This window comes from Prionailurus viverrinus, chromosome A1, assembly GCF_022837055.1.
Source record: "Prionailurus viverrinus isolate Anna chromosome A1, UM_Priviv_1.0, whole genome shotgun sequence".
NCBI classification, from domain to species: Eukaryota; Metazoa; Chordata; class Mammalia; order Carnivora; family Felidae; genus Prionailurus; species Prionailurus viverrinus.
Window position 1 is genome coordinate 88315237 of NC_062561.1, and position 25565 is coordinate 88340801.

The following is a 25565-nucleotide window of genomic DNA, read 5'->3' on the forward strand; positions in this document are numbered from 1 at the left end:
CTAGCCACTGTGCACTAAGCACAGGGGCAGAGTAACAAGGTAGAACTCTCAAGGACACCTGGGTTTGCTGGGAAGTTAGGCCAGCCACCAGCAAGGACCGAGGGAAGCTGAGCCACTGGAGGAGACATTGCCTCTCTGCAGCCCCAGTGAGTATCTCTCAACATGTGCCAGTCGGAGCTGGGCTGACCCTGCAAAATTAGATCTAAACAGGCTCAGACAAGGACATATCATCCCAGAACATCACACAGAGGAGGTTACCAAAGAAATGCAGTCTCAGAAGACAGGTTGCTCAAAGTCTCACCTGGGTCCCCATGTGCAGAGCCAAGCCAGCTGGGGCTGGATGAGCATGTGATGGAGAGGAAGGAGTGGGCTCAGATGTAGATCATGAGGACTGAGACTAGAGGTGTGTTCACTGTGTGTCTGAACAAGAGTGGTCAGGGCTACAGGACTGTGGAGGGACTCTCAGTAGAGGGCTCAGAGTCCCTAGGCACAGTGGACCTGTTCCAGAAGGGAGTGCTGGAGGGAGGCCATTCCTAACCGAAACTAGAATTAGAACTGGTAGAGATCAAACAAGGCAGCAAGTGCTCATGGCACATCAGAACCACACATTCTTTCCAAATGAGATTTCCCGGTAAGAGTGGCCAGAACATCTAGCAGGAGCAGGAGGCAGGGGGTTGGGGGGACTCTTGTTCAGGATCCCTCTTCAGCCTCTCCGGCCCTCCTGTATAAGAATCCACCTCTGCCTCCCTCTGGGGGGGAGGGACTGCTGGTCACCCACCAGGCTCCTTTCTGCCTCCGACTGAGATAGAGCTGCTATGGCCAATTCTGGAGGCCACACCAGGCCAGGGAGGTGACAATGGGGGCCAAGCTGATGATTTTCTATCCATGCACTTTGGAGCATCCAGGAGCCCAGGAGAGGTGCCTTGGGGGCCAGCTGGTGGGGCGAGGCTGGGGACCAACTGTCCCAGTTTCCCCAGGACTGTAAGCTGGATGAGCTGGTCACCTCCATTGAGGGTGCCCTGGCTGCCCCACTCCATGAACCAGGATGCCTGACTTCCACCCATTCCACAGGGAAGGGCAGTTCTGCTGTCTGGCCCCCAACCTCCAAGTGAGGTGGCGGAACCCTCTCCTCCTTCTCCAAACAAACCCACAAAGAAAGAGATAACACTTCATCCGGTTCTGCTTTTTTATTGGCCTGTCTGTTCATATACAGCGAGTCCTAGAGCGGAGACTGAGGGGCGCAGCCCAGAAGGGCGACCTCCCACCCCCCATCACACACACCCCCTCTCTGCCAGGCCGGGTGCTTAGTGCACCTGGGCCAAGTTGTGCTTCTTGTACAGCAGCGCCCTCTTCTTCTCTCGCTCGCGCACGAAGGCTCGAAGTCGCGCGGTGGAGAAGGAGACAGCCGCGGGCTGGGAGCCCGCAGGGCCCTCCTCGGTTAGCCATGGACACTGTAGGCAGCTGGTAGCGCACGGCCGGCCCCTGGAGAGGGGGAAACGGTACCAGCTGAGCTCTGGGAGCGGAGGCCGAGCGGAGAAGGGACGTAGGGCGTGGGCCAGGCGGGGTGGAGGGCTGGGCTCGGGGCGGAGCGCAGGGTGATGCGACGGACAGGACGGCCACCTTACCAGGGGTGCGCACACAACGTGCTCCGGAGAAAAGCCACCGCGCCGCCGGACAGCCCCGCGTAGCAGCAACCCAGACGGATGAGCCCCTTGCGCAAGGCTTTCTGCAGGTCGCGTGTCCCTTCACCGTTCACCGGGTACTCCGCGCTCAGCCTGCGCGCGTGGGGATCAGGAGACTCAGGTAACCATCGGGTGTGTGGGGGGGGGAGACAGCGGGGGATCTGGGAGAACCCTCCGTGGATGCCCAGTCCCTCCCCCCCCCCCCCCCGCCCCTGCGCTTGGAGAACTCACATGATGAAGGCTGTCACGCCTATAGCCCAGATGTCGGTCTGTGGGACGGCACCCTGGCCCTCCAGGAGCTCGGGAGCTGGGAGTGAGTACAGGTCAGGGCACAGGTGAGAGGCTGGGGAGGGACGCAGGCCTGGGGGCGGGGTTTCCTCCTGGCCCACCCTTCCCCCTAGGTCAGGTTGGCGTCCGCTCCCCGCGCACCCATGGTCTCCACGTAGTCCTTGAACCTCTCGGAGGGTAGGACCTTCTCCTGGGCGAGGCTCTGGGCGTTGCCCAGGTCGACGACCTTGAGTAAGTTGTATTCGGTGACGATCATGTTCTCCGACCTGAGGTCCAGATGCAGAATGCGCTGGGCGTGCAGGTACTGGGCGGCGCTAAGCATCTGCCATAGGTAATCCTTCACCTCCGACTCTGAGTAGGAGACCCTGGGGGCGCGTGAGAAGAGGGACTCGGCTCTGTCCACGGCAGAAGGGGCGCGGAGACACGAGCCCTGCCCGTGGGCTTGGGAGGGGCACCCCCGCTCTGCTAAAGCTCCGGGACGTGGGCTGGTCGGTGGAGGCGGAGCCGGGAGGTGGTACGCACCGCGCGCCCCTCCGCGCTCCGACGCTCTTTACATTCCCGCCCCGGGACCAGCAGGCAGGCCACCCCTCACCTCTCCGCCAGGCAGGGGAGCAGCTCGGGTCCCGAGCAAAGCTCCAAGATGAGGACCAGGTGCCGGGGGCTGAGGTAGGCGGCCTGCAGCTGGGCCAGGTGCGGGTGGCGCAGGCTCTTGAGAGCCTCGTATTCGCGCAGTACGGCAGTCCTGTCCTCGGGGCGATAGGGAACGATCTTCGCGGCCAGCGCGCGTCCGCTGGCCTTCTCCCGGCACTGCCGCACCACGCTGAAGCGGCCCCTGGGCGAGAGGGCACCGGCCAGGCTTGTGAGGACACCCCCCACGCACCCTCCTTCCCAGTATCAGTAAAGCAAGCCCAGCGGGAGGTGACCAGAGCCTTCCGGGAAGGGAGAGGACGGCACAGAGGCTCTGAACCAAACTTGGGTGGAGGCGCCAAGTGGGGAGGGAGGCTGGGCCAGCGGGGTGGTGGGCTGTGGCGGGGAGGTCCGCCTTCCCTTTACCTTCGGATCTGCGTCTGGAAGGCGAACGTCTGCGTGCTGGGGAGGGGCTGGGCTGGCCGCGAGGCGCTGCTCTCCTCCTCAGAGGCTACCGGAGAAGGAGTCAGTGACGGAGGCACCCCTCCAGCCCCAGCTCCCCCCACCTCGTCTCCTCTCCCCCTTCCCAGGCACCCTGACAGGGGCCCTTCTGTGAATCCCCACACTTTGACCTCATTCCTTGGGCCATGGAGATGCAGGAACCTACAGGTTAAACCAAACTTTCCCAGGGGCAGTCCCGGGGGCTCAGTCCCTTAGGCGTCTGACTCTTGATTTCTGCTCTTGTCATGATCTCATGGTTGGTGAGTTCAAACCCACAGCTCAGAGCCTGCTTAGGATTCTCTCTCCCTTTCTGTGCCCCTCCCCTGCTCATGCTCTTTCTCTCTCAAAAATAAATAAAACAAAAATAAATTTAAAAAGCATCCCAGAGAGTACGTGTGACTGGAGTGATAGCGCATGGCCACCGCCCCGCCCAGCAGGCTCACCCAGGTGGCTGGGCCCTCCCAGGAGGACCGGCTCTGAGGGGCTGCTGTAAGGACCCATGCCCGCCTTGCTGACGCAGGCCGTGCGGAAGATGTATGTGCCGCCCCTCAAAAGCTTGCTGGCACTGTAGCAGCAGTCGAAGATGTCAGAAGCCAGGGTGTTCCAGCTGCCACCTGGGCCACACAGGAGGGGCATGGGTGAGCACTAGCCCAAGGCCCCCCTCCCCAGGGCCAGGGGGTGGACAGACCCCTCCCAGAGGAAGCACGGAGTTGGCTGGGCTCTGCCTGAGGCCCCCCAGCCAGGCAGGCTTCCCCGATGGGCACCCGGGGGACACCGGGACGGCTCGCACCTTCCAAGCTGCACTGCACAATGTAGGTTACGGGGCCGTATGACTCCACGGGTTTCCAGACCAGCAGCACCCCGTCGGCATATACCTCCCCGATGTCCGGGCGGGGGGAAGACGAGGGGCGCTCTGCGGGGCCACAGTCAGCAGTCAGGGTGGGGGGGGCCTTTCCAGGGCTTCCGATGCAGCTCAGAGCCCCTGCCCGCCCCGCCTTGCCCTCCTACACCTGCAGCCAGGACCCTGAGCCCACCATCCCCTAGTCCCATTTGTTCGGGGTCCCCTTCCAGCACTGACCAGTAGGTAGAAGGGCCCAGGGCCTCCTGTGGTGGGGGCCTTGGTAGGTGTGTACCCTGCCAGGCTACCTTCCCACCATGTACTCAGGAAGCCCGTGGAGTGGCCCTCAGGGACAGCCCTCTGCCAGTGCCAGGCCCCCCACAGGGAGGCCTGTCCTGGCTGCTCAGGTTCACCTGACAAATACCTGCTGGTTGGCCATCGCTGAGAATTAAGCCAGGGCCCGAGGGCTGCACCCACAGACCCTGTTTGGGGTCCCCTGCACTGTTTTTGAGATCATAGTTTGACCTTAATAGAAATACAAACTGGGAAGCAGGCTGGTCCTCCATTGGCTAGAAGAACTGGGAGGAAATGGGTGTGAAATGCAAGGAGAGGAGCCCCCCCCCCACGCCCAGAAGGGCAAGGGAGAGGGCTGGGCCAGGTGGGCCACCCTGCCTCCTGCCTTCTGCCTCCCATCCTGGTGGTTCCAGCCTGCAGAGCGGACTCCTACCCTCTGTGGCCCCTCCAGGCTTGCCAGTGTATTGGGGTGTGCACAACTGGCTGGTGAGCGTCACATTCTGTAGGCCTCCAGCAGAGGGGCCCGGCATAAACCCACCCTCAAAGTGATAAGGGGTCTCCAGGCACCCCAGAAGAGTCTCATCCCCTCCCCCGCCTCCGTGGGCCTGGAGGAAACCTCCAGAAGGAGGCAGTGGCATGTGGGGTGGCCCCTCTCCCTGTCTCCACCCAGAGGGCCTGGCACGGTGCACCCACCTGCCTTCCGGAGGACAGCCGTGGTGGCCGCAGTCCCCAGCGTGTTGCGAACGCTGCACGTGTACACTCCCAGGTCATCAGCATTCACCACCAGGATGGTCAGGAGCTGGAAGTTCTTGAGTGTGGAGGAGATAAGGAGGCGGCTGCTACTCTCCAGGGGAGTCCCATCTGCAGCAGGACAGAGCAGACCTGGGGAGCAGCTCGAATATGCACCCTGCCTGGAGACCCGTGCCCTCCTGGGGCCTCAGGTTCCCTCTATACAGTGAGAGCAGTGCCCTCCTCCTTCCTGCACCCCAGCCCCAGGACACCTCCTTACCTTTGCTCCAGGTGGCCTGTGCAGCTGGCTGGGCTGACACTTGGCAGGCAAGAGTCACTGACTGGCCCAAGACCACCGTTTCATCTGAGAGCTCCCTTAGAAAGAATGGCGCTGGGGAGCAGGAAGGGAGGCAGGGGAGCCTTCAGAGATGATCCCCAACCTGAGAACCTGGACCCCTGAGGCAGGGATGCTGGAGAAGCCCACCCTCACTCAGCTCATCTTCAACACTAGCACCTGCCCCAGAAAGTCCTCCAGAACTGCCCCAATAATGGGACCAGAGCACCCCCCCTCACCTATCTGGGCTCCAGCCCCCGTGGATGTAAGCTTGTCCCCCACACTGGTCTGGGCACTGAGGAGGGGCTCCCATCCCCCACAGCTGGGTCCCCTCAGCTGCAGTGCGGCTCAGCCCCCCAGGGCAGCACACCCACCTCGGTCCTTGCTTTTCAGGCCCAGCCGAAAGGAAGCCAGGCCTGCCTTCTTCCTGGGGGGGCTCTCTTTCTCCAGACCTGCAGGGAGGAGGCCTCCAGAAGTCACACCTAAGGGGCCCAGCTGCCACCCACAGTGGACTCCCACACGGGGCACAAGAGCCCAGATCCCACAGACTTTTGTTGCAAATGAGCTAAACTTGCTGCAGAGACCGCTCCCTTCTGACCCCTGTCAGGATCAGCCTGTCCTGGGCAAGGGCACCAGGGGCAGGTAAGACTTGGGGGCCACGGGTGCCTGGGGAGGCCAGGACTGGTTTGATTCTCTTTGTACCAGTGTCTCCAAGCCTTCTCAGGTCCCAACACAGGGACCTCAGATGCACACGGGGGTTGCGGGTTGAGGCCACACAGGAGACCTCAGAAACAGAGGCCCCCATGTGGGGCAGGGGAGAGGACCCTGGAGCAGAGTGGCTTCTGTGCCACCCAGCAATTCCCAGCCGCGGAGGCGGCAAGGTGCCCCAAAGTGCAAACAAGACACCTACTACCTGCAGGGAGGGGGTGGAGTGGGGTGGGGAAGTCACCTTCCGGCCTGCCCTTCAGGAGGCGGGAGATGTGGGCCACCGAGGCCCTCACCCTCCTGCGCAGTCCCAGCTCCAGGGGCTCCTCCAGCGTGTGTCTCCTGGGGAGGTGGAAGAGGCCACCGGAGGGGGGTGACCATTTCCGCTTCCTACTGCCAGTGGCCTCCCCGAGCAGGGTCTCCATGTCCTCTGGCTCCTCTGTGATCTGCAGGCTGGCTGTTGGACCCAGTGCGCCTGGCCAGGGCCACGCGGCCTCTGGGAACTCAGCCAGTTCCTCCTCTGCCTCGGATTCTGGGGAGGAAGGTGATTCTGGTTCCACAGGCTTGGGGACCTTCCTGAAGATCATGAACTCGAAAGGGAGGTACTTGATGTCATACAGGTCGGACAGGTTGAGGTAGGCAGGCTCCACCTCTGAGATGTCCAGGGACACGGTGTCTGCTGCTTCTGAGTCCCCAGACAGGTCTCGGATCTGCACCAGGGACACCTGGGAGCCCCTGCCGAAGTCTTCCCACGAGCTCAGCTCTGGGGAGGCCCTTGGGGGTGCTCTGCTGCCCTCGGGAAGGGGCGCTGCGCTGGCCTGGGGGGGTGGGCTCTGAGCCCCAGTGTCATCATGCTCCTCTGAGGACTGAGAGGTGGCCCAGGCCATCCTGGCCCACAGGGGACCCTGCCCCAGCATGCCCCCTGCATCCCCACCAAAGGCAAAGGTGCCATAACCCGCCACTCCTGCGTAGCCCCCACGTTGCCCCAGGGAGAACTTCCGCATGGTGGCCTGTTCCTGAGGCCGCTGTGGGCTGGGCTCCGGTTCTGATGCATCCTCCAGCTCCAGGGTGGCATCCTGGGAGGGACCAGGCCCCGTGCCCACCTGGGAAGCCAGCCCTGAGGAGCTAGGGGGACTCAGCCTCCCAGGGAGACAAGTGTCCTTTGGACTCTCCATAGAGCCTGGCTGGCAGCTTTCTTGGGCTGGGGAGAGGGGACCCTGGGTCTCCCCTGAGAGGAAGGGGCTGGAGGATGCCCAGAGGGTCCCCGTGCACTGCTCTGAAGGGAAGGAGCCAGAAAGTTGTGGTGTAACAGCCTTAGGGGGGCCACAGCCTTGCAGGGGAGCGGGACCCCACTGGGGCTGGAAGGAAGGGGCGGGCTGCCACCCACAGCTGTCCTGGGATGACCCCTCTTGCTGAGCAGCCTCTGGGAGGCCCCCGATGGATGGCAATAGTCTTGGCCCCTGCTGGGATCCCTCTGGACACTGCCTCTCCTGGGCACATGTGACCCCTCCTGGCAGGCTCTCCTCTGAGGCTATCTGGAGGCCTGAGAGGCCTGGGGCAGGGCACTGCCCCCTGCCACAGGCCTCAGTGGAGGAGCTGGTGGAGTGTGGCTGGTCGAGCTCCAGGGATCGGCTGCGGCTGGGTGCCACTCGGGCGCTGGAGCCAGGCAGCCGCAGGGCGGTCTCGAAGGAGGGCACTTTGGCCATCAGAGCGGCCTGCTCCTCCCGGGCGGCCTCCTCCTCCAGCGCGCGATGCTCCAGCAGCGGCTCTCGCAGGCCGGGCAGGGCCTTTGCGAAGTAGCCGCCCTTGAGCAGGTGCCTCCGCCGGGCGGGGTGCCGCCTGCCGCCCATGGCGGGGCCTCCGCGTTCTGGGGCCTCGCCTGCCTGCTGGTAGAAGAGGCTGCGGATGACGCTCTGCCGGGGAACACAGCCCGGGGCAGCAGGCACCTCTGCACCTGGGGGCGATGCTGGCCGAGGCGTGGCGGTGGCAGACGCGCAAGCCTCGGCCTCCTCCGGCAGGCTAGCAGACGGTCGCAAGAAGCCCCGCGGGTGCAGCAGCGGGGAGTGGGTCACCGGAGAGGGCGGCAGCGATTTGGCCCGGGCGAAGGGTGCCAGCTCGTTGTCGGAGGACGAGGACGAGCTGCTGGAGGCGGCGCTGGCGCCTTCGTGCAGGTGCCGGGCCACCCCGAGGGACGGGCTGTCGGGCGGGCCCTGGAGCAGCTCGGGAATGGAGCGCATCACCAGGATGGACTTGTAGCTCATCAGGGAGCGCTGGGGGTTGCGGGGGACAGGGGCACGTCAGCCGTGTGTCCGCCCGCTTTGCGGCTCCTAGTGGCCCCTGAAGGGGCACCCAGGAACTGGAGCGCGTTACAAGCTCCACTCCTCATCCCCTAGGGCTGTGTCGTTCTGTTCCTGCCCAGGCTGGGACGTTGCACGTGGCACGCACCTCCTCCCAGACCCGCCCCCGGGGTTCAGAGAGCGCATGCCCCAGCCTGGCTTCTCTTTCTCCCAGGCCCTGCGGGGACGCACAGCCAGCCCTCGGGGCCTGGTTTCCTTGCGGGCCTCCAGCCCCCACCTCGCAGCTCTGCCCCCTCTTCAGCATCTTTTGGGGGGTCTAACCCTAACCCTCACTCCCTCCGCGAGGCTGCACTGCTCACCTGCCAGCGGCTGCGGGCTAGCAGGAACTTGAGTTGCTTGGTGTTGATGAAGTGGGCCTCCTCCGCGGGCACGGACTTCTGAGAGGGCCCAGGTGACAGAGACGGTGAGGGCAGACCCTGGTGCACCCTGTGGTCCATGCAGACCTCCGCCTCCCCAGCCCCATGGCCTGTTTCCCTCCCTGTGCAGGCCTGCTTGGGCTCAGCCTGCTCACCTGGAACCAAGGGTGGGCCAGGCACTTGGCTGCGCTGGGTCGGGCCCTGCGAGGAGGAGAAGAAGGCCAGCGGTCAGGCCAGGTGGTCAGCTGCCCCAGAGGCAGGCCTGTGAGAACCCGGGGCAGGGAAAGGGTAGCACACTCACTCTGGGGCCCTCTGCAGGGCAGCCTTGATAAATTCCTGGGCATCCTCGCTGAGGTGGGCAGCCATGGGGCTGCTCCAAGACACTCGCCCCTCCAGGACATTCAGGAGGGTGGCTCGGTCACTCTCACCGGCAAACGGTGACGAGCAGGTCAGGCTGAAAGCAGAGACATGACTTTGCCTTCAGAAGTGACCTGGATTTCTGGATGCATAGGGAGCAGGTGGCCAGAGCAAACAGTGCTGGGTCTTTTACAAGGCCCCCAGTGGCCACAGAGCCACTCCCATCCAGCCCTGAGAGTCCCAGAAATGGCCAATATTTGCCCAGAGATCCACACTCAGCCTGGGACAGGGATCAAGGGTCAACCTGGAGTATGTACCCAGCCTTAGCGTGAGGTGGGATCCAGGCTCAATCTACACCAGCAGCCTCCTCGAGGGCAGCTGTAACTGTAATGAGGAGGCTCTGGGCAGACCCTTTAGGGAAACAGCTCAGTGCTTTGCCTGGTGACCCGGCCAAGCTCCTCTGGGCAACAGTGTGTAAGAAAAGAGTGCAGCAGAAACCACTTATCAGAGTTGGCTGACCGCTGGTTCCCATAATAGCTGCCCTGTGGGTCTTGGGTCTTTGATCTGGGAAGCAGCCAGTAGTGCACGTGGCTTGTCATGGGTCTGATGGGGAAGGGATCAGCGCTTGGTTTCAGAGGGGGTGGTTGACAGAGGCAGGTGTCTGCTTACCTGAGATAGGAGATGACCCCCATGGCCCTGCAGGAGCAAAAGCACAGTCTTGAGTCATCCCATGCCTGGGCTTCAGGCAAAGGGTATGCTCAGAGTTGGGGGGTGTGGGAGGAGGGGCAGCGACTGTGTGTGGGGCGGGGCTGCTGGCATCCCCAGTGGCCACTCACTTACCAGATGTCCGAGGCCTCGCTCACAGGAGTCTGCTCAATGATCTCAGGGGATACAAACTCTGGGGAGCCATATTTGCTGTATTGTGGCTCTACTGGGGTGATTTTTTGGGCAAAGCCGAAGTCGCAGATTTTAATGTCCTCCCGAGCGGGATGCACCATCAGGATATTTGGGGGCTGCGAGACACAGTCAGGGAGAGGGGAGGCCATGCCCTAAGGAGGGGGCTCCCAGGGCCGCAGGGAACACACAGGGGTCTGTGAAGGGCTTTCCCAAGGCAACGGTGATGCTGGTGGGACAGTGGGCAGTCTTGGGGTAGGTTTTAGTGCTATTTGGGGACAGCTTCCAGTTCATCTGAGCTGTACCCCACCTGATATCACTCTGCATCCCCAGAGAGTCTGGAAGTGCTAGACTTGCATCTACCCGCCCCCCCCCCCCATGTTCAGGGTCCCTCCCTGGTCCCTGCGGGGCCCCAAGAAGGTCAAGCACCTTTATGTCCAAATGGAGAATGCTCTGGCCGTGCAGATAATGCAGCCCTTCTGCCAGCTGCTGGATGTACACCTTGACCTGGAACCGAGGCCAGGACTCAGAGGAGGTCCATCCTCCACCTACTGCTCCACTCGCCCCCAGATCTGAGCTGGGCACGGATCCCGCAGGGCAGGTGGTGTGCAAAGCCTCCCAGAGCCCAAGGCCAGAGGATTCCTCCAGCCCGGAAAGCAGATGGGCCTGACTAAAGCCGGAAGCACCTGGTGTCTCAGGAGGGAGGGCCCCACCAGCCAGGTGGTGACTGGGAGAGGAAAGCTGTGGCCCCCCGGGGAAGGGGGGTGCATGGAAGGGCTTAGAGAGCCCTAGTGAGGAACTGCCACACCCCATGAGGCCCGGGGGAACCCCAGAAAGTTTCCAAGCTGGGGTGTGCTGGGTGTGGCCAGGGAAAACAGGAGACCGTGCAGTTACCTCAGCCTCGGTCACCACACTCTTCTTGAACAGCCGGTCCAGCAGCTCCTCTGAAGAGCACCTGGGGCTCAGGTCAAGGAAAGCTCTGGAGTCTGGAACCCACCTGGCCCCACACACACCTCCTATCTTGGGGTGGGGGTGGGGGCCAAGCTGGGGAGGTTGGTGCTCAGACTGTGGAGGGTGGGAGGGACAAGGACCCCAAGGAGGGGGGCCAAGGTCAGTGGACAGCAGCAGAGTGGGATGGGTGAGTAGGGCATGTGCACCCCTCCCTGGAGCTCGGATGGGCTGCCTGAGGACCCTCAGCATTAGCTTTGAGTGTGGCCCATAAGTCTGACCTCCCTGCTGGGCAAGGCCCCGTGGAGCATGGGATGGCCCAGTGAGGGCTTGTCTTGGACCCTGTGACACAGCTCTGCCAAAATTCCTGAGCCAGGGGACCGCGAGCTACAAGGCCAGGGCTGTGTCCAGGAATAGCAGAACAGGCCCTGCTGGGGCCCTCCGACCTATGCCTGCCAAGGGTCTGCGTGGTCGCCCCTTTTCTTGGCCTCTGGCCTGGCTGTGGGATACAGCTCCAGGACAAGGATCAGGGTCTTCCGGGTCTCAAACTGGTCAAGCAGCCCAGTGACCAGCGGGTGGCTGAGCGTGGCCAGGATGTCCCTCTCCCGGTACGCCTGGGTGCGCATCCTGCTCCGCAGGGGGATGAACTTGGCCGCGCAGAACATCTGGTTTCCCTTGTGCTGCACCCTCTTCACGAAGCCGAACACGCCCCTGGGAGGAGGGGAGCCACGCTGAGGGCGCGCGCCGGTTCCCCAGGACGGGGTTGGAGGAGCGGTAGAGTTCCGGAGAGCTGTGCTCACGAGGGTCCTCCAGGGAAGGAGGTTTCTGGGGGACTGGGTTCTGGGTGGGGGTGCCCGTGCCGTTGGGTCAGCGGAAGGGGTGGAGCTCCTGAGAGGCGGAATTTCCGGAGAACAGGGGGGCGGGAAAGAGGGTGCTTCGTGGACGGCGGGGTCCGAGGCGCAGGGGTTCCAGAGGATACTGACGGCTCCCTGGAGAAAGCTGGTGCTCCGTGGGGGCGGGGTCCCGGGAAGCTGGGGCTCCGGGGGGGCTGGGGGCGGGGACTTGAAGGAAGGGGCTCTGGGAGGTGGAGGTTGAGGGGCGGAGTTCAGGGGAAGCAAGGGTCCCCGGGGACCAAGGGTTCCAGGGGTGCTGGGGGCTCCCGGGGGAGAAGGCAGGTGCTCCGTGGTGGGCGGGGTTCCTGGGGCGCAGGGGTTCGCGGGTCGCAGGGTTTCCAGGATCCTGGGGGTTCCGGGGGCGGAGATTGGGAGGAAAGAGCTCTGGGAGGCAGGGGCTGAGGGATGGAGTTCCAGGGATTCAGGGGTCCGCGGGGCGCAGGGGTTCCAGGAGGTGCTGGGGGCTCCCAGGGTGGAGAGTGGGGGAAGGGGCTCTGGGTTGCGGGGGTGTCGAGGAGCGGCCCTCTCCTGGGGCTGCGTATGTGGACAATACCTTCCAATTTCCTCCTTGACCTCATAGAAGGAGTGCAGCTTCCTTCGATAGCTTTGCTTCTCAGTGTCAGGCTCGCTGTCTCCTGTAGTCGAAGAACGGGAGTCGTAGGTGTAACTATGTCCACTTACCCCCAACTGGAGCGTCTCTGTGCTGGACGGACTATGCTGGAGCCTGAGGGAGTCTGCAGACCACACCCGTCCCATGCCCTCGAGGAGGGTTCCCCGGACTCACCCCCGTGGACCACCAGCTCCGCTTTACACAGCACCTGGCCACCAGCGTTTTGGGCCAGGCAGGTGTAGACGCCTGCATCCTGCTGGGTCACGTCCCTTAGCACCAGGGAGTAGGTAGTCCCTTCCCGATGCTGGCTGAGCCGGGCGCCGTCCACCACCTGGGCATCATCCTGGGGGCACAGGCGGGCGGGGCGGCTGTCAGCCCAACCTGGGGATGGACTCTATCCCGCCCCCGCCCTACTGCGAGTGCTTTGCTGGCGGGTGGGAATGCTACACACTCGCCAGTCCCAGCCCCCAGCCCGGTGCCTGTCCCTACCCGGTACCAGGTCACTGTGGGCTGCGGGTTGCCCTCGATGACCGCTTGGAACTGCGCGGTGCTGCCCCTCTGTGCCTGCACGTCTTCGATGGTGACCTGCATGGATGGGGGCCCTGGGGTGCAGGAGGGAGCCCATGGAGAGAGGTCCAGGCTGTGTCCTCAGCCCACATTGAGTCTTGGAGCTGGGCCTTGCCGTCAGAGACTGCCCCCCTATAGTGGGCCAGCATTGACCACCCACGCACACCTGTCCTGATACCCCCAAGCCTTGTGATACTTCCTGGGGCAACAAGAGCCCACCTGCCTCCCTAATGGGGGCGCCCCCCTCCTGACTCTGCCCAGGCCCCTGATGGTCAGGAAGTGCCTCCTTCTCACGAGCCTCTGTCTCTCCTAGCTGTCCAAGGGCAGGGTGTGCAGAGCATGTCGACGCCTGCTGGAGAAGGTGGCCCCCAGCAAACAGTTCACTACCTTCAGCCCCTCAACCCTCCCAGGTGACAGCCCTCACCTCTCCCTGGGGGGACACAGGGGCAGAGAGCTCCCCACACCTACCCCGCCCCAGCAAGGCTGGGACAGGCCAGGTGGTTCTGCAGGTTCCTCTGCACAAGCGTCCCTCCCCCGGTCCAGGGCACTGGGAGCACACACAGACATGACCCACTAAGCCCCCGCCTACTTGTGGCACCCGTGTCGCTGGCCTGGTACACGTATGTCCGATGCGTGGTCTCCATGAACACCTGGCTGTGGATGTCCCATAGGTCCACTGCTCCTGCTCCGGGCCAGGCTGTACCCTCCATCCTGTGGTCATGGAGCTGGATGAGTGTCTGCTCTTCTCCTACACCCCTGGAGTGTGGGCAGCTCTGCCCCCCCCGTACTACAGCAGACTTTTAGGGGATGCACAAAGAGGGGACCCAGGCCCGGGTGAGGTGAGGGCTCCACCCCTCACCCTGAGCAGTCTCTCCTCTGTGCCCTGACCCTGGGATGTCCCCTCATGAACTGCCCCTACCCAGCACGCCAAGGAGGTTACCGGATGGGCACAGTGCGTCCCTGGGCCTCAGCATGGGCCCCCAAGTCCTGCTCCTGGCCCTCCTGGGGAAGAGGCTCTGGCACCTTCTGAGGCTCAGCTGGTAGGAGACAGGGGCTTAGTGAGAGGGAGCTTGGGATGGAGCTGGGACTGCCTCTCACTATGTGTCCCCATGTCATCCTGCAGGCCCAGAGGGTGGGAGCACAAGGCGGAGGAGGGACTGTGGGAGCGCAGGGCCCCTGTGGGTAAGAACAGACAGGGACTACCCTCCTCCAAACCCAGGGGTCCTGACCTCCCTGCAGAGCCCAGGAGCCAGTGCACCCTCCTGTCCTAGCTTCTGGCCTGGGCCAGCAGCCACGCAACAGGGTCCCAGCTACCCAGACAAGGGCCATTCTGACAGCCAGGTGCAGCAGCTTCTGGGGGGGAGGGGCCCCAAGGCAGCATCCCTAGGGGGGGGTCTCATCAGGCCAGGGTGGTGGTGAGGGGGTCTACCTCTCCTCTCCTTCCTCCCTCTCCCTCCTCCTCCTTTCTTCCTCCTTCTCCTCCCTCTCCTCCTCCCTCACCTCCTTTCTTTTCTCCCTCCTCTTCCTCCTTACTCCTCTTCCTCCCTCTCATCCCTCTTCTTCCCTCTTCCCCCTTTCCTTCATCCTCCTCCTCCCTCCCCTCCTCTCTCTTCCTCCCTCCTCCTCCCCCTTCCTGCCTCCTCCATCTCCTCCTCTCTCTTCTCTCTTCTTCCTTCTTCCTCCTCTCTCTTTTTCTTCCCCCTCCCTCCTCCTCCTCCTCTCCAACTCCTCCCTCACCTCCTCCTCCCTCCTTTTTCTTCTCTTCCATCCTCCCACTCCTCCTCTTCCCCCCCTCCTCCCCCGCTCCTTCTCACCTACCCAGAAGCACAGGGCACTCAGGCTCTGTGCCCAGGGCTAACCACCAAAGCCTCTGGCTTCCAGGACAGATGTACTCAGGGTGGGAAGAACCTCCCAGCACCCACCTCCTGCCTATAGCTTCACAGTTGGGGAGCCTGAGGCTGAGCTAAACTGGGCCTTGTCCAGGTCCCCCAGTGCATGGGGCCATTGGGATGTCAGGGTCCCCAGGGCTCTTCCCATTCACCTGAATAGGGTGGATACCTGGGGTGGCCAAGGTTGAAGCCAGCACAGGGGGGACCCTGAGAGCAGGTGGCACTTTGTGGTCAGCCTGAGGCCACTGGGCCTCACCAGATGCATCTGCAACCTCCATGCCTAGGAGTTTGGGGCCAGCCTCCTGGAGTTTGGGTGGCCCCCCAGGGCCAGGGATGGGGCCAGCGTGGTCCCCTGTGGAGGGTCCTGGAGCCTCGGGGCACACCAGCGTCCTTGGAACAGACGTGATCTCCTTGTCTGCTGGCTCCAGGGCAACTGGGGGAGGGGCAGCAGCATCTGTGGGAGAGGCGGGTCAGCGTGTAGGGGTGAAGCGTGGCCTGGGCCCAAGAAGAGGGCTCCAGAAACCTTGTCCCAGTCCTCAGAGGCTGCCCCAGTGAGCTGACTCCAAGCTGCCCTTCCCACCAATCTGACCCACCACACACTCAAGGCAGTGAGCCCAGGACTTTTGAAAACATGGGGGCTCCTCTGGGCACAGGTGGGTCTGGACACCTGCCCTCTGTCTTGGCCCTGCCCCTCAGTCTCAGTTCATCCCATACCTTCACCCAGGGACTGACCTCCACACCATGGTCCACTCCAGACCCCAGGGTACTGGGCCACCCAGGCCCAAGGGAACCCAGCCCCACACTCTAGGGAAGCCTGGGAACAGCCTGATGCTTTCAGGGGCCAAGGGGTCCTTCCTGCCCTCCCAGGCCAGCCATGCATGGCAGTGGCCTCCCCTCCACCTGCAGCCTAGCCCCACTGAGGCCACTGTATCCTTGTTGGCTCCCTGCCTCTAGCTCCTGGTGCATTTTCCTCCCCCACCTGGGGGTCATTCTTCCTATGGTCACACCACAGCCTCACACATGCCCAGGGATGCCTACCACTCCATTCCCAGCAGGTCCCCCCACCTGGAGCTCTCCCCTCACCCCAGACTTTTTCTCTTGTTCATCTTCTGTATGCTCATACCCTCCAAGCTGGAGAAGCGACTAGTCAGTCTGCTGTCTGTGTGCCCTCAATGGCACTGGGACATGCGTCTCATCCTTCCCCAGTCCAAGGAGGTCAACAGACCCCGAACACATCACAGCCTCTGTGCCTATCTCACCAACAACCCCCCCAGCACAGATGGTAGGGAGGGCTGCTCAGCCTCCAGAGGGCTGGGAATGACCACTAGTCTTGTCACAAGGTAGCACCTGTCACCAGCCACACAGCCTGTGTGAGCAAGCTACACCGGCGAGCTGTCACGCCTCCACCCAGGGACCCTAGGATGGGCCAGAACCCACAGGCTGGTGTCAGGTGCCCACCAAGGGCTGCTACTGGTGGTCCCCAGGACCAGGCATAGAAGGCCCTCCCCAACAAGTCGCCGGAGCCACCAGGCAGAGAAGCAAGAAAGCAGAGAAGACACAGTGCAGGGAACCAGTTTATTATCATCATCGGGGCCATCTGATGGGCCACTTCCCATGCACAGACCCTGGTCCACCCTGCAGAAAGGATCAGGAGGGCCTGCAGGGCTGTGCCCCGCACAGGCCTCCCAGAGGCCAAGACAAATGTTCATGGTGAAGATGCGGCTGGGGAGCCCCCACCTGAGAGGAAGACCAGGACCCTAGCCTGGAGCAGACAGGACAAACCTGACATCCCGGCCTTGTGAACATGGCCAGACAGATACAGTGTCCCTGACTTATGTCTAGAGCCCTGAGCCCAGAGCTGCAGTCCATGAGTCTCTCCAGCCTGTACTCTTCAGAGGCTTCTGTACTTTCTGAGACTCCAGATCTGTGTGCAGTGTCCTCAGCCAGACCAGGCCTTGTGAGGTAGCAAGTGCCTGGGGTAGAAGGGGCAGGCAGGCTCCAGCCCTGAGTTCTTGGAGAGTGGAGGGGAGGATCAGAGCACACATATCCATGGGGCACTGGCTTCCTCCACACAGCCACACTGGCTGCATCAGGGTGCCTGACAGCCAAGCCCCTGACGCTTATGGCCTCAACCCTGGGAGGGGCTGGGGGCCTTGTCCCCATCTGGGTGGATGTGCAGAGTGACCGTCTCACCCACTGTCCCAAAGCTGACTGTCTGGGTGGAAACCTCTGTTTTGAAGCTGCTCTGGCCACTGTCTGCAGACCGCTGGACCTGGGTGCAGAAGGACGGCTTCCAGGAGGTAGCACCCCCAGCCCGCACCTCCTGCACACAGAAGGAGACTCCACTGGGGCCAAGGACTTGAGGCCCTGATGGAGACACTTCCCGGTGACTGAAAAAGCTGGATGGGCCTCGTGGGCCCAGGGGACGCCCCACATTGAGCAGGACAGGCCGCCCCACAGTGGGCTCACTGATCTCTCTCTGAAGCACAGAAACCTCGCAGGGTGGGTCATCAGAAGTGCTGGGCACTGGGCCATGACAGCCGAAGGTCTCCCCCTCCCGGGGCACGTAATCCTCCAGGTCAGCCAGCGTCAGCACTCGGCCGTCGTGTGTGAGGACCTTGGGGTCACGGCTCCAAAGGCTGTTGGTGCCCTGAGGCTCCTCTGTCAGGAGGGCACCTCCTTCCTCCATCTCTTCGAGGGGAGCCTCTTCTTCAGCTGCTTGGGGAGGGAAAGGCTCAGGGGTCTCCTCTGGCCCAGCGTCCATGCAGAAGGTGAGAGGCTGTCCAGCACTGACTATGGTTCTGCCCTGGGCCTGGGGCTCCTGAACCAGTAACTTGTTGTTGGAATTGTTTGCATTGGGGTCTCCTGTGGGTGTCCCACCTGACATCGTGAAGAGGAGCCCTGTGGAGCTGTCAGGTGCCTCTCTGGCAGGAGATGCACCCCTGGAGCCCGTCTTCTTCACCTGGACTTCAATAGTCTCCTCAACCTCTACCCACTTGGGTTGGGGCCTCGTGCCCTGGGGCAGGGCCGGTGTGTGGGACTCAGGCTCCGTCACGTACAGCGTGGGCACAGTGGGCCTCCAGCCTGGTTCCACCTCAGGCTTTTGAGGCTGGCTGGCCCCCAGTGAGTAGAGCACCTCAGGGGCCAACTGGCCTGGCCTGGGTGGGCTGGCAGTGCGACGAGAAGGCGAGCGGGAAGGGGACTTGTTGGGGGACCGGCGCCGGCCACGGGGGCTCTTCACCACGGTGGTGATGGTCTCCTCTCTGCGGGGAGAGGGCCAAGAGGAAATGGGCACAGAGACCTGCAGCCTTGCTCAGTGCCCGCGCCATAAGCACATGCAGGGGCCACATGAGTGATTGGGTTAGTGTCCTCACAAGCAAGTGGTGACATTGCACAAACTCCTACACATGTGCTTGAGCCCAACCTCTGGAACCTACAGAGAACCAAAGAAACAAAGCACAAAGCCCCATCTGGCTAACCTCAAACTCTAGTGTGCATATCTCAAAACAAGAGTTGAGGCATCAGGGGAGGGCCATTCCACATTACAAGGTGCCTCAAAACCCACATTACAATGTCTCTGTGTGCTAGTCTCTCCTCCATTTATGACCATCTCACTTCGGAGATCCCAGTGCTCTTTGTGCAGTTAATGGGAAGGTATGCAGGGACATAGCCATATGGCCTTCCTTGTCCATCCCACCAGTGCCTTATGTTTTATATCATGTGGGTTACCCCAGTGAGCCCTCAGAGAGCAGGAGCCATCCATAAGATGTAAATAATAGAGATGCTCCTTTCATGGATGAAACATAGAGTTAATCTGTATAAAGCTCAGACACAGTCGCATAGCTCCAGGGATGGGGTACTTACTACTACCCCATGTATTGTGGGGCAGCAACGTGCCTTGGGGGAGGAGGGAGGAAGTCGAGGAAGGGTTAACCCAGGATCTGACCAAATGTCTGATAAGATTCTCCATAACTTGAACAACTTCAGGCCCCTTGAGGAGGTCATAGGTCCATGGGGACTAACCAGAGTTTCCCAGCCATCTGGTCTTAGAGCAGTTTTTCTTGCCTCCTGGCTTTTGCAAGCTTTTCCACAATCTCCACCTGCACACGCCCTCTAGTGGAAGTCCTCCCGATCATCCAGGTCAAAACCAATTCTTCCTTCTGTGGTTTCACTCAGCTCCAAACCTCTTGTGTAATTTAAGTAGCAACAACCCCAGCCTTGAAGGCACCAAAGAAAGGGATGGCGGGCGTGGCACCGGGGAAATGGGTTATCAGTTGGCTTCCAATCATGAGACACCCTGAGCAAGCCTCTTCCCTGAACGTGAGTTTCCCCATCTCCCTAATGCTAGGGTTGGGCTCGGAGACATGTAAGGGACCTAGAGCTGTGCTGCCCACTAGGGTTACACTATTTTAATTAAATGCAAGTTAATGAGAATAACTAAAATCTAGCATTCAGTTCTTCAGTTACACTTGACACATTTGAAATACTTGGCAGCCACATATGGCTAGTGGATGCTCTTGTAGTGTGCAACATAGAGAATACTTCCAACATCACAGAAAGCTCTGTTGGACAGAAATGTCCTAGATTCTAGGGTTTTGAGTAGAATTCTGCCTCTGGCCCACTGTGGGAAACAGCTCTCAGTCCCGGCTCCAAACTAACTGGTGTGATTCTGGGTCCAAGCTGGGTGTACTGCTGTGAAGTATACAGAGTAAGTCTACCCTGCGGAAGCAATGGAGCCATGGAGGCCCTTTAAGAGAGAGCTGTGAAGTGTGAAGGTAGTCAAGACCCCAGGGGAATGTGGGTCCCCTCTGGAGCTTCTGCAAAGTGCTGGCAGTCTGCGTGGTGAGCAAAAGCCATATGGGCAGGTAGTCAGACAAGCAGGTGGCCGGGCCACACAGGCAAGGTCCAGGTGGGTTAGTGGGCATGCAGGGGGCACTGCAGTCAGAAGGAAAGTTAGGAACACGCCTGCACTTACATGATGATGGTTTTCTTGGGGACTTTAGTCTCCTGCTCAGTGACTACAAAGAAAACAGTCGGAATAGCCAGGGTTACAGGTCAGCCAGCGCTCAGGAGCTGAGCTGTTTGAATGGCATGGCAGTGTAGTAACCTGCTCGGCTTAGGAGCACTGGATCCAAGCCCTGCCTGGCCTATCTGTCTCAGCTTGAAGCCCCAGTTGTCATCTTTGAAATGGAGATGACAGAGCCTTCTTTGAGTGTCTGGGGGATAAGGAAGTAGAACATCAAATGTGTCTAACATGAGGAAATGAGGGTCTTTCAGGGACCATAGCAAGAGTAGGGGCCCCATCTGGGCAGTCCACACAGAAATTCCAGCTCTTTCTTCAGCTCATGTGCCAGGGAGCCCTGTGAGTTTGTCAAACCTAAGGTCCCACTGCTCAGACAAAAACTGAAGGCTAGGCGTGGGGAAAGGAATGGCTCATGGGAATCCAACTGCGACTGGGATGGCTGGTGCCTGTTTTATAAAAATTCCTAAAGAACAAAGGCATCTATCCAGGGAGGTGGCACATATGAGCTTTGTAGCATGAGGCCATGAAAATCCCATCAGGAGCAACCAGAAATGCCTGGACAGGGTCCTGAGCTCTAAGTGAGTAGAGAAATTTAGGTCTCCCCATAGAAGCTACCTACAAATTCAACTGCCTTGATTACCCTACCTTTCTACCCCTCTGGAGCCAGCAGATGGAGGATCAGAGTCCCAGAGACAGGATAAGACTCATCTGGGACCAAGCAGCACCTATTCCAACCTGTCTCAAGGTCTCTTCCTCTGCAACTTCTGGGAAGGGCCAGGTTTGCCACAGAGATGCCCCCTCCCAACCACACCCTGCTGGACAGCAGGCAGTCAGCGGCTACCAGTACCCTTAGGTCTCAACAGTCCCTTTTACCATTCTAGGGACAAAGCTGAGTGGGATGCTCAAAAAAGTCAAGTGGCATGGCCTGGGGCACACAGCACCCTGGCTTCGTGTGTGGGATTTCAGGCTTTGCCACAGTGCCATATAGAAAAATGATTTTCCTTTTAGATGACCAAGAGTATTTTAAACTTGTCTCCAATTGGATGCACATGAATTAAATGTACCAGTTGTATCCGTATGGCCCTTGGGAGCCTCATTTATTTGTGTATATGTGTGTACACAAGCATGTGCATGCACACATGCATGTATGTATGTACATGTGTGTGTTTGTGCTAGCTGCCTCCTGGAGAGGGAAGCCCCCTGGGAGAGAGAATGGAATGCACCAACATGCCCTGTGTGTGAGGATTAAGTTGGGGCCAGAGAGAGCCAGACTGCCACCTGCAGACTGGACCCTGTGTGCAGAACTCCTCTCCTCGCCCCCCCCCCATGACTGGGGTCCCCTCCTGCTGCTCTATGGGGTGGTAGTCAGGACATGTCTTGGCTGCCTGGTGCTTTTGTTCCTGAACTGGCCAGCCACCTGATGGGCCCTAAGCTCCAGTGAGTACTGGCAGCTATTGGAGAGGTGCAGCCGTGCTAAGCGAGGCTCCTGGCCCAGTGCGGTTCCACAAGCGAGGGGGCAGCACCCACCCCACAAGGCTGGCCAGGGCCGTGCTGGCCATAGAGCCACCAGGTTAAAGATGAAGCGGCAGGATAGGGTTAGGAAGCAGTAGGCGCTGGGCTCCAATCCTGGGTTTGTGAGAACCCGCCTTCTTGGATGTGAGGCACCAGGAGGCTGCCCCTCTTCCAGACTCCACAGCCGTCGGACGTTGACAGAAAGTGACCCATCATGACAATGAAGTGAATGCCTCTGTAGGACATGCTTGTTGCCAGCCTGAGAGGGAGCACTGAAGTCCCTATGCAGCACCTCCCCTACATAAGATGCTACACTGCAGGAAGTGCAGGTGCCTGCAGACATCACAGGATCCTCTGGGGGGCAGGAACAAGGACCCCTGCCCTCTCTGTGATGGCTGTGGAGGGTCTCAAAGGCTGTGAGGCCAAACTTCAGGTGCCAAGTAGGCTGACTGTAGGAGGGTCTAGATAGACAGAGGCGCCCAGGCATGGGGCCCCAGGAAGGACTGGATCCAGTAGCCCAAGGCATCACAGAAGCCAACATTCAGAAGTTGGGAGGACATGTATTCCAGCCCTTCCTACTGTGGGACCTGAAGCTCCACCAGGTATTAGTCAAGCCTCTGCTTGTATGCCTCCAGGAACAGAAGACTTACCACCTTATAGGTGGGGATACTTGCACTGGGAGAAGCTGTCCCTGGGGCTGCACCCTGCCCCATCAGGCTGCTCTCTGGGACTGAGCAGGCCCAGAACAGATTCCAGTTGCTACCCTCCCCATCCCAGCCATTCTTGGGCTGGGCCCATCTGGGATCTTGGACCCAGGCATGAGTGGAGGCGTGAGGTGCCCTGCCGCCCACCCTTCACCTCCCACCCCAAAGCACATCTCCCCCTAGTGAGACACATCCCAGGACCCCAGGGGCCATGCCCGGCCAGGTTAGGGAGGCAGAGCCACGGCATTCTGTTTTTCCCATGAACAACCCAACCCCAACACCACTCCCTCTCCTGGGAGCCAAGCTGAGACCCGGCAGCCCTGCGCTCTGCACACGGCAAAGCTGTCCTACCTAATGTTGCTGCCACCTATCACAAGGCCTGGCTGGCTACTGTCCAGCAGCCTGCCTGGCCCAGATAGGACCTTTCTATGCACTCATTACTGCCCCAGAGATGGTGAGGAAGATGCCACCCCCAGGGCAGCCCTTCAGCCTTGCTGAAGCTCTGGGCTCATGGCTCACCTCATGCTGCCCCAGTAGGGCGCTGGGACCCAGACCTTGCTCCATGGCCTCTGCATCCCCTCCTCTCCCAGCCAGACCCCTCCTTGGCCCTCACTGCCCCTCCTCCAAGAAGCACACCTTGATTGGAAAAGCTGGTAGTTTTCCCCAACCCAGCCCCACAGCACTCACCTTCCACAGCTGCAAGCTGCTCTCTGCGACGTTGTTCCCGGGCTCGCACAGCTGGGCTCTGCATGCACAGCTCTGCCCCACCCCTCACAGAGCCCAGCCGGTTCACCAACTGCAGGGCAGATGGCAGGAGCCTGCTTAGAGCCTGCGGCTCCCTGGGGACCATGCAGGTCGTTTGTAGTGGGGGCCCTCCCTGGCTGTGTCCCAGAGGCATAGAGCCTATCACCAAAGAAAGGGTTCCCACACAGACCCAGCATTGCCCAGGGTTTCCTAGGCACTGGGGACACTGTCTACACACTTCAGTGTGGTGGCCATATGGGCCCAAGCACATGCATGGAACCGAATCTTTACCTACAGGTAACTTATTCATTTCAATTCAAATTGCATGTGGCCAGTAGTGACTGAATCAGACAGTATGGGTCCAGAGCTGGCTCAGGTCTGTGTGTTCCCACAGGAACCTCCATAGGGGCCAGGCCCCACCTAGGCTACCAACAGCAGCCACACAGAGGGGGCTTGTAGCCAGGAAGAGCCACAGCCTGCACACACCATCCACAGACCACCTCTGGCCCTGCAGGTGGGCAAGTGGCTTTGGGAGAAAAGAGGATGCCACCCAGGGTTCCCATCTGGGTCCCTGTCCCCTGTCATGGACACTGGATGGTGGGCCAGAGATCCCCTCCTTCACTGGGGATACTGGGTGATCATGGGCCAGGGATCGCTCCATCATCAGGGGCACTGGGTAATGGGGAGCTAGGGTTCTGTCCTCATCATGGTTCAGGGACACTGGGTGATGGTGGGTTGGGATCCCTCCCTCATCAGGGACACCGGGTGATGGGGGGCCAGGGTCCCTCCCTCATCAGGGGCACTGGGTGATGGGGGACTAGGATTCTGCCCTTATCATGGTTCAGGGACACTGGGTGATGGTGGGTCAGTGTCCCTCCCTCATCAGGGACACTGGGTGATAGGGGGCTGTGGTCCCTCCCTCATCATGGTTCAGGGACACTGGGTGATGGGGAGCCGGGGTCCCTCCCTCATCAGGGACACTGGGTGATGGGAGGCCCCAAGCTAGTCCCCTCAGCTGCCCTTATGTCTGCCCATGTCACCTCGCACTCATAGTGGCCCAGGTCCTCCTTGTTGGCCGCCAAGATCTCCAACACCAGCAGGCCACTGCGGGGCTCGTTCAGGGTTCGGTATTTGCCGCTGGGTGTCAGCAGGGCCCCGTCCTTGTACCACCTATGGCCAACCCTACAGTGTGAGGCAGAGCCACCCCAGCCTCCCCGACTTGAGACGCTCCTCTCGCCCCCCCTGCAGTCTGGGCTTGCACATGGAGCCCACCCACACTTTGCCAGCATCCAGCAGACCCTGTCCCAGCCCCCACACTGCCTGGCCTACCTGATCTGGGGGTGTGGGGCACCTTCGATGGTACAGGTGACCTGAACGTCCTCTCCCTCCACAAAGGGCACTGCCCGGACCTTTTTCACAAACCGTGGGGGTACTGTGGGGCCACCGAGTGGTGGAAGGGGAAGAGATATAGAGAGAGACACCATGATGGAGAGGGACCCTACTCCACCGGTGAGTTCCCCAGATGTGGTCGGAATCCACATGGCCACCATCAGCCCCACCCGCAGGCCTGTGCCCCCCACTGAGTCCCCAAGGTAGAGCAGGGTCCAGATGCCCCACACCCCAGCCTCCCTCCCAGGGCTCACCTTGCACCAGTATCTTGCCTAGGGTGCTGGCATTGCCAGCAGCACTGGCCGCGAAGCACATGTACTGGCCGGAGTCCATGCCAGTCAGGTTGTCCAGAATGAGAGCACATGAGCCATCGGGGTCCTCGATGAGGATGTGGTGAGGGTCCACTTCCACTGGCTTCCCGTCTGGAAAGGAAGGCAGGGCTGTCACAGAGCAGACCCTGCTGGGGACAGGAGGCTGGCCTGCCTGGGGGGTTGCAGTCATGGGGCAGCGATGGAGGAGCACTTCTGGAGCATGGACCCCTGGCGGGGAGCCTGGCTGGCCAAGCTGACCCAGAGTGCCATTTCCTTCCCCAGACCTCCATGTCCCATGTGCAGCCTTGCAAAGTAGGCTCCTAGCTGGAGGTAGGGGCCGGGCAGAGGGACCTGGCCCCAACAGAAGATGTCTCATTCTGGCACGCAGACCTTCACTCATCTGCCCATTGATTCCGCTACTCCCCGGGACCCCACCCAATAGACATGCTCAGACACTGCCCATGTCCCTCATCACTACCCAACTGAATGTCTCCAGCCATCATGCGATTCTCCCCTGCGTGGAGGCCAGGAGAGGTGCATCTTTCCCCGCAAGGAACTGTGTCCTCCACAAATACCTAAAACTTCACAGGGGACCTTGTGTGTGCCGAATGAGGCTGTTTAAATAACAGTTCATAAGCAGCATCGTGACCCCTAACTCAGAGGAACCCATGCCAACTGTTTTTAAGCCACGTCAAGTGACCCAGTCACTTTGGGGAAGAGGACACAGGCAGGCCTGCTAGCAGCCCCATAGAAGTCCAGCGTCTCCTAGAACCTGAGGTTTCTCCACTGGGGGGCAACCCACTGCCTGCAGCTAACATCTGGCCCCCAAATGTGGGGACTGACATATGCGGCTCCAGCCAGAAGGCCTTGTTTTCTATCTGTATCTGGCTGGCTTTGTGGTTTCCAAGTGGGGAAACACCCCAGACCCTTCATGCTTCAGTGACAAGAAGGGACACGGTCAGGGACGAGGTGTTCCAGAAGCGAGAGGAGGAGGAAGATAAACAGAAGGCCCC

The 25565-nt window shown here is 60.8% G+C and overlaps 1 protein-coding gene across 3 annotated transcripts in view; it reads right to left on the reverse strand.

The window, feature by feature from the left end:
* Window positions 1-1172: 1172 nt before the first annotated feature.
* The window catches only part of OBSCN (obscurin, cytoskeletal calmodulin and titin-interacting RhoGEF), a 159135-nt gene continuing 134742 nt past the window's right edge, over window positions 1173-25565 (reverse strand). For 2 of the 3 annotated variants that reach the window (XM_047851979.1, XM_047851985.1), the window contains 30 exons: window positions 24496-24663; window positions 24182-24284; window positions 23893-24022; window positions 22796-22904; window positions 15039-15323; window positions 13921-14017; window positions 13570-13691; window positions 12903-13015; window positions 12588-12756; window positions 12357-12438; window positions 11421-11621; window positions 10857-10917; window positions 10392-10469; window positions 9909-10081; window positions 9738-9764; window positions 9013-9165; window positions 8867-8912; window positions 8655-8732; window positions 6243-8268; window positions 5668-5745; window positions 5240-5350; window positions 4924-5091; window positions 3889-4011; window positions 3542-3712; window positions 3024-3108; window positions 2563-2802; window positions 2112-2335; window positions 1914-1989; window positions 1626-1775; window positions 1173-1482 (listed from right to left, as the gene is read on the reverse strand). In XM_047851979.1, coding sequence (XP_047707935.1) covers window positions 1305-1482; window positions 1626-1775; window positions 1914-1989; window positions 2112-2335; window positions 2563-2802; window positions 3024-3108; window positions 3542-3712; window positions 3889-4011; window positions 4924-5091; window positions 5240-5350; window positions 5668-5745; window positions 6243-8268; window positions 8655-8732; window positions 8867-8912; window positions 9013-9165; window positions 9738-9764; window positions 9909-10081; window positions 10392-10469; window positions 10857-10917; window positions 11421-11621; window positions 12357-12438; window positions 12588-12756; window positions 12903-13015; window positions 13570-13691; window positions 13921-14017; window positions 15039-15323; window positions 22796-22904; window positions 23893-24022; window positions 24182-24284; window positions 24496-24663 — 5825 coding nt within the window. In that variant the 3' untranslated portion in view covers window positions 1173-1304. Of the gene's footprint in view, window positions 1483-1625; window positions 1776-1913; window positions 1990-2111; window positions 2336-2562; window positions 2803-3023; window positions 3109-3541; window positions 3713-3888; window positions 4012-4923; window positions 5092-5239; window positions 5351-5667; window positions 5746-6242; window positions 8269-8654; window positions 8733-8866; window positions 8913-9012; window positions 9166-9737; window positions 9765-9908; window positions 10082-10391; window positions 10470-10856; window positions 10918-11420; window positions 11622-12356; window positions 12439-12587; window positions 12757-12902; window positions 13016-13569; window positions 13692-13920; window positions 14018-15038; window positions 15324-22662; window positions 22676-22795; window positions 22905-23892; window positions 24023-24181; window positions 24285-24495; window positions 24664-25565 lie in introns of all 3 variants that reach the window. The other variant, XM_047851995.1, reaches the window with a different exon arrangement.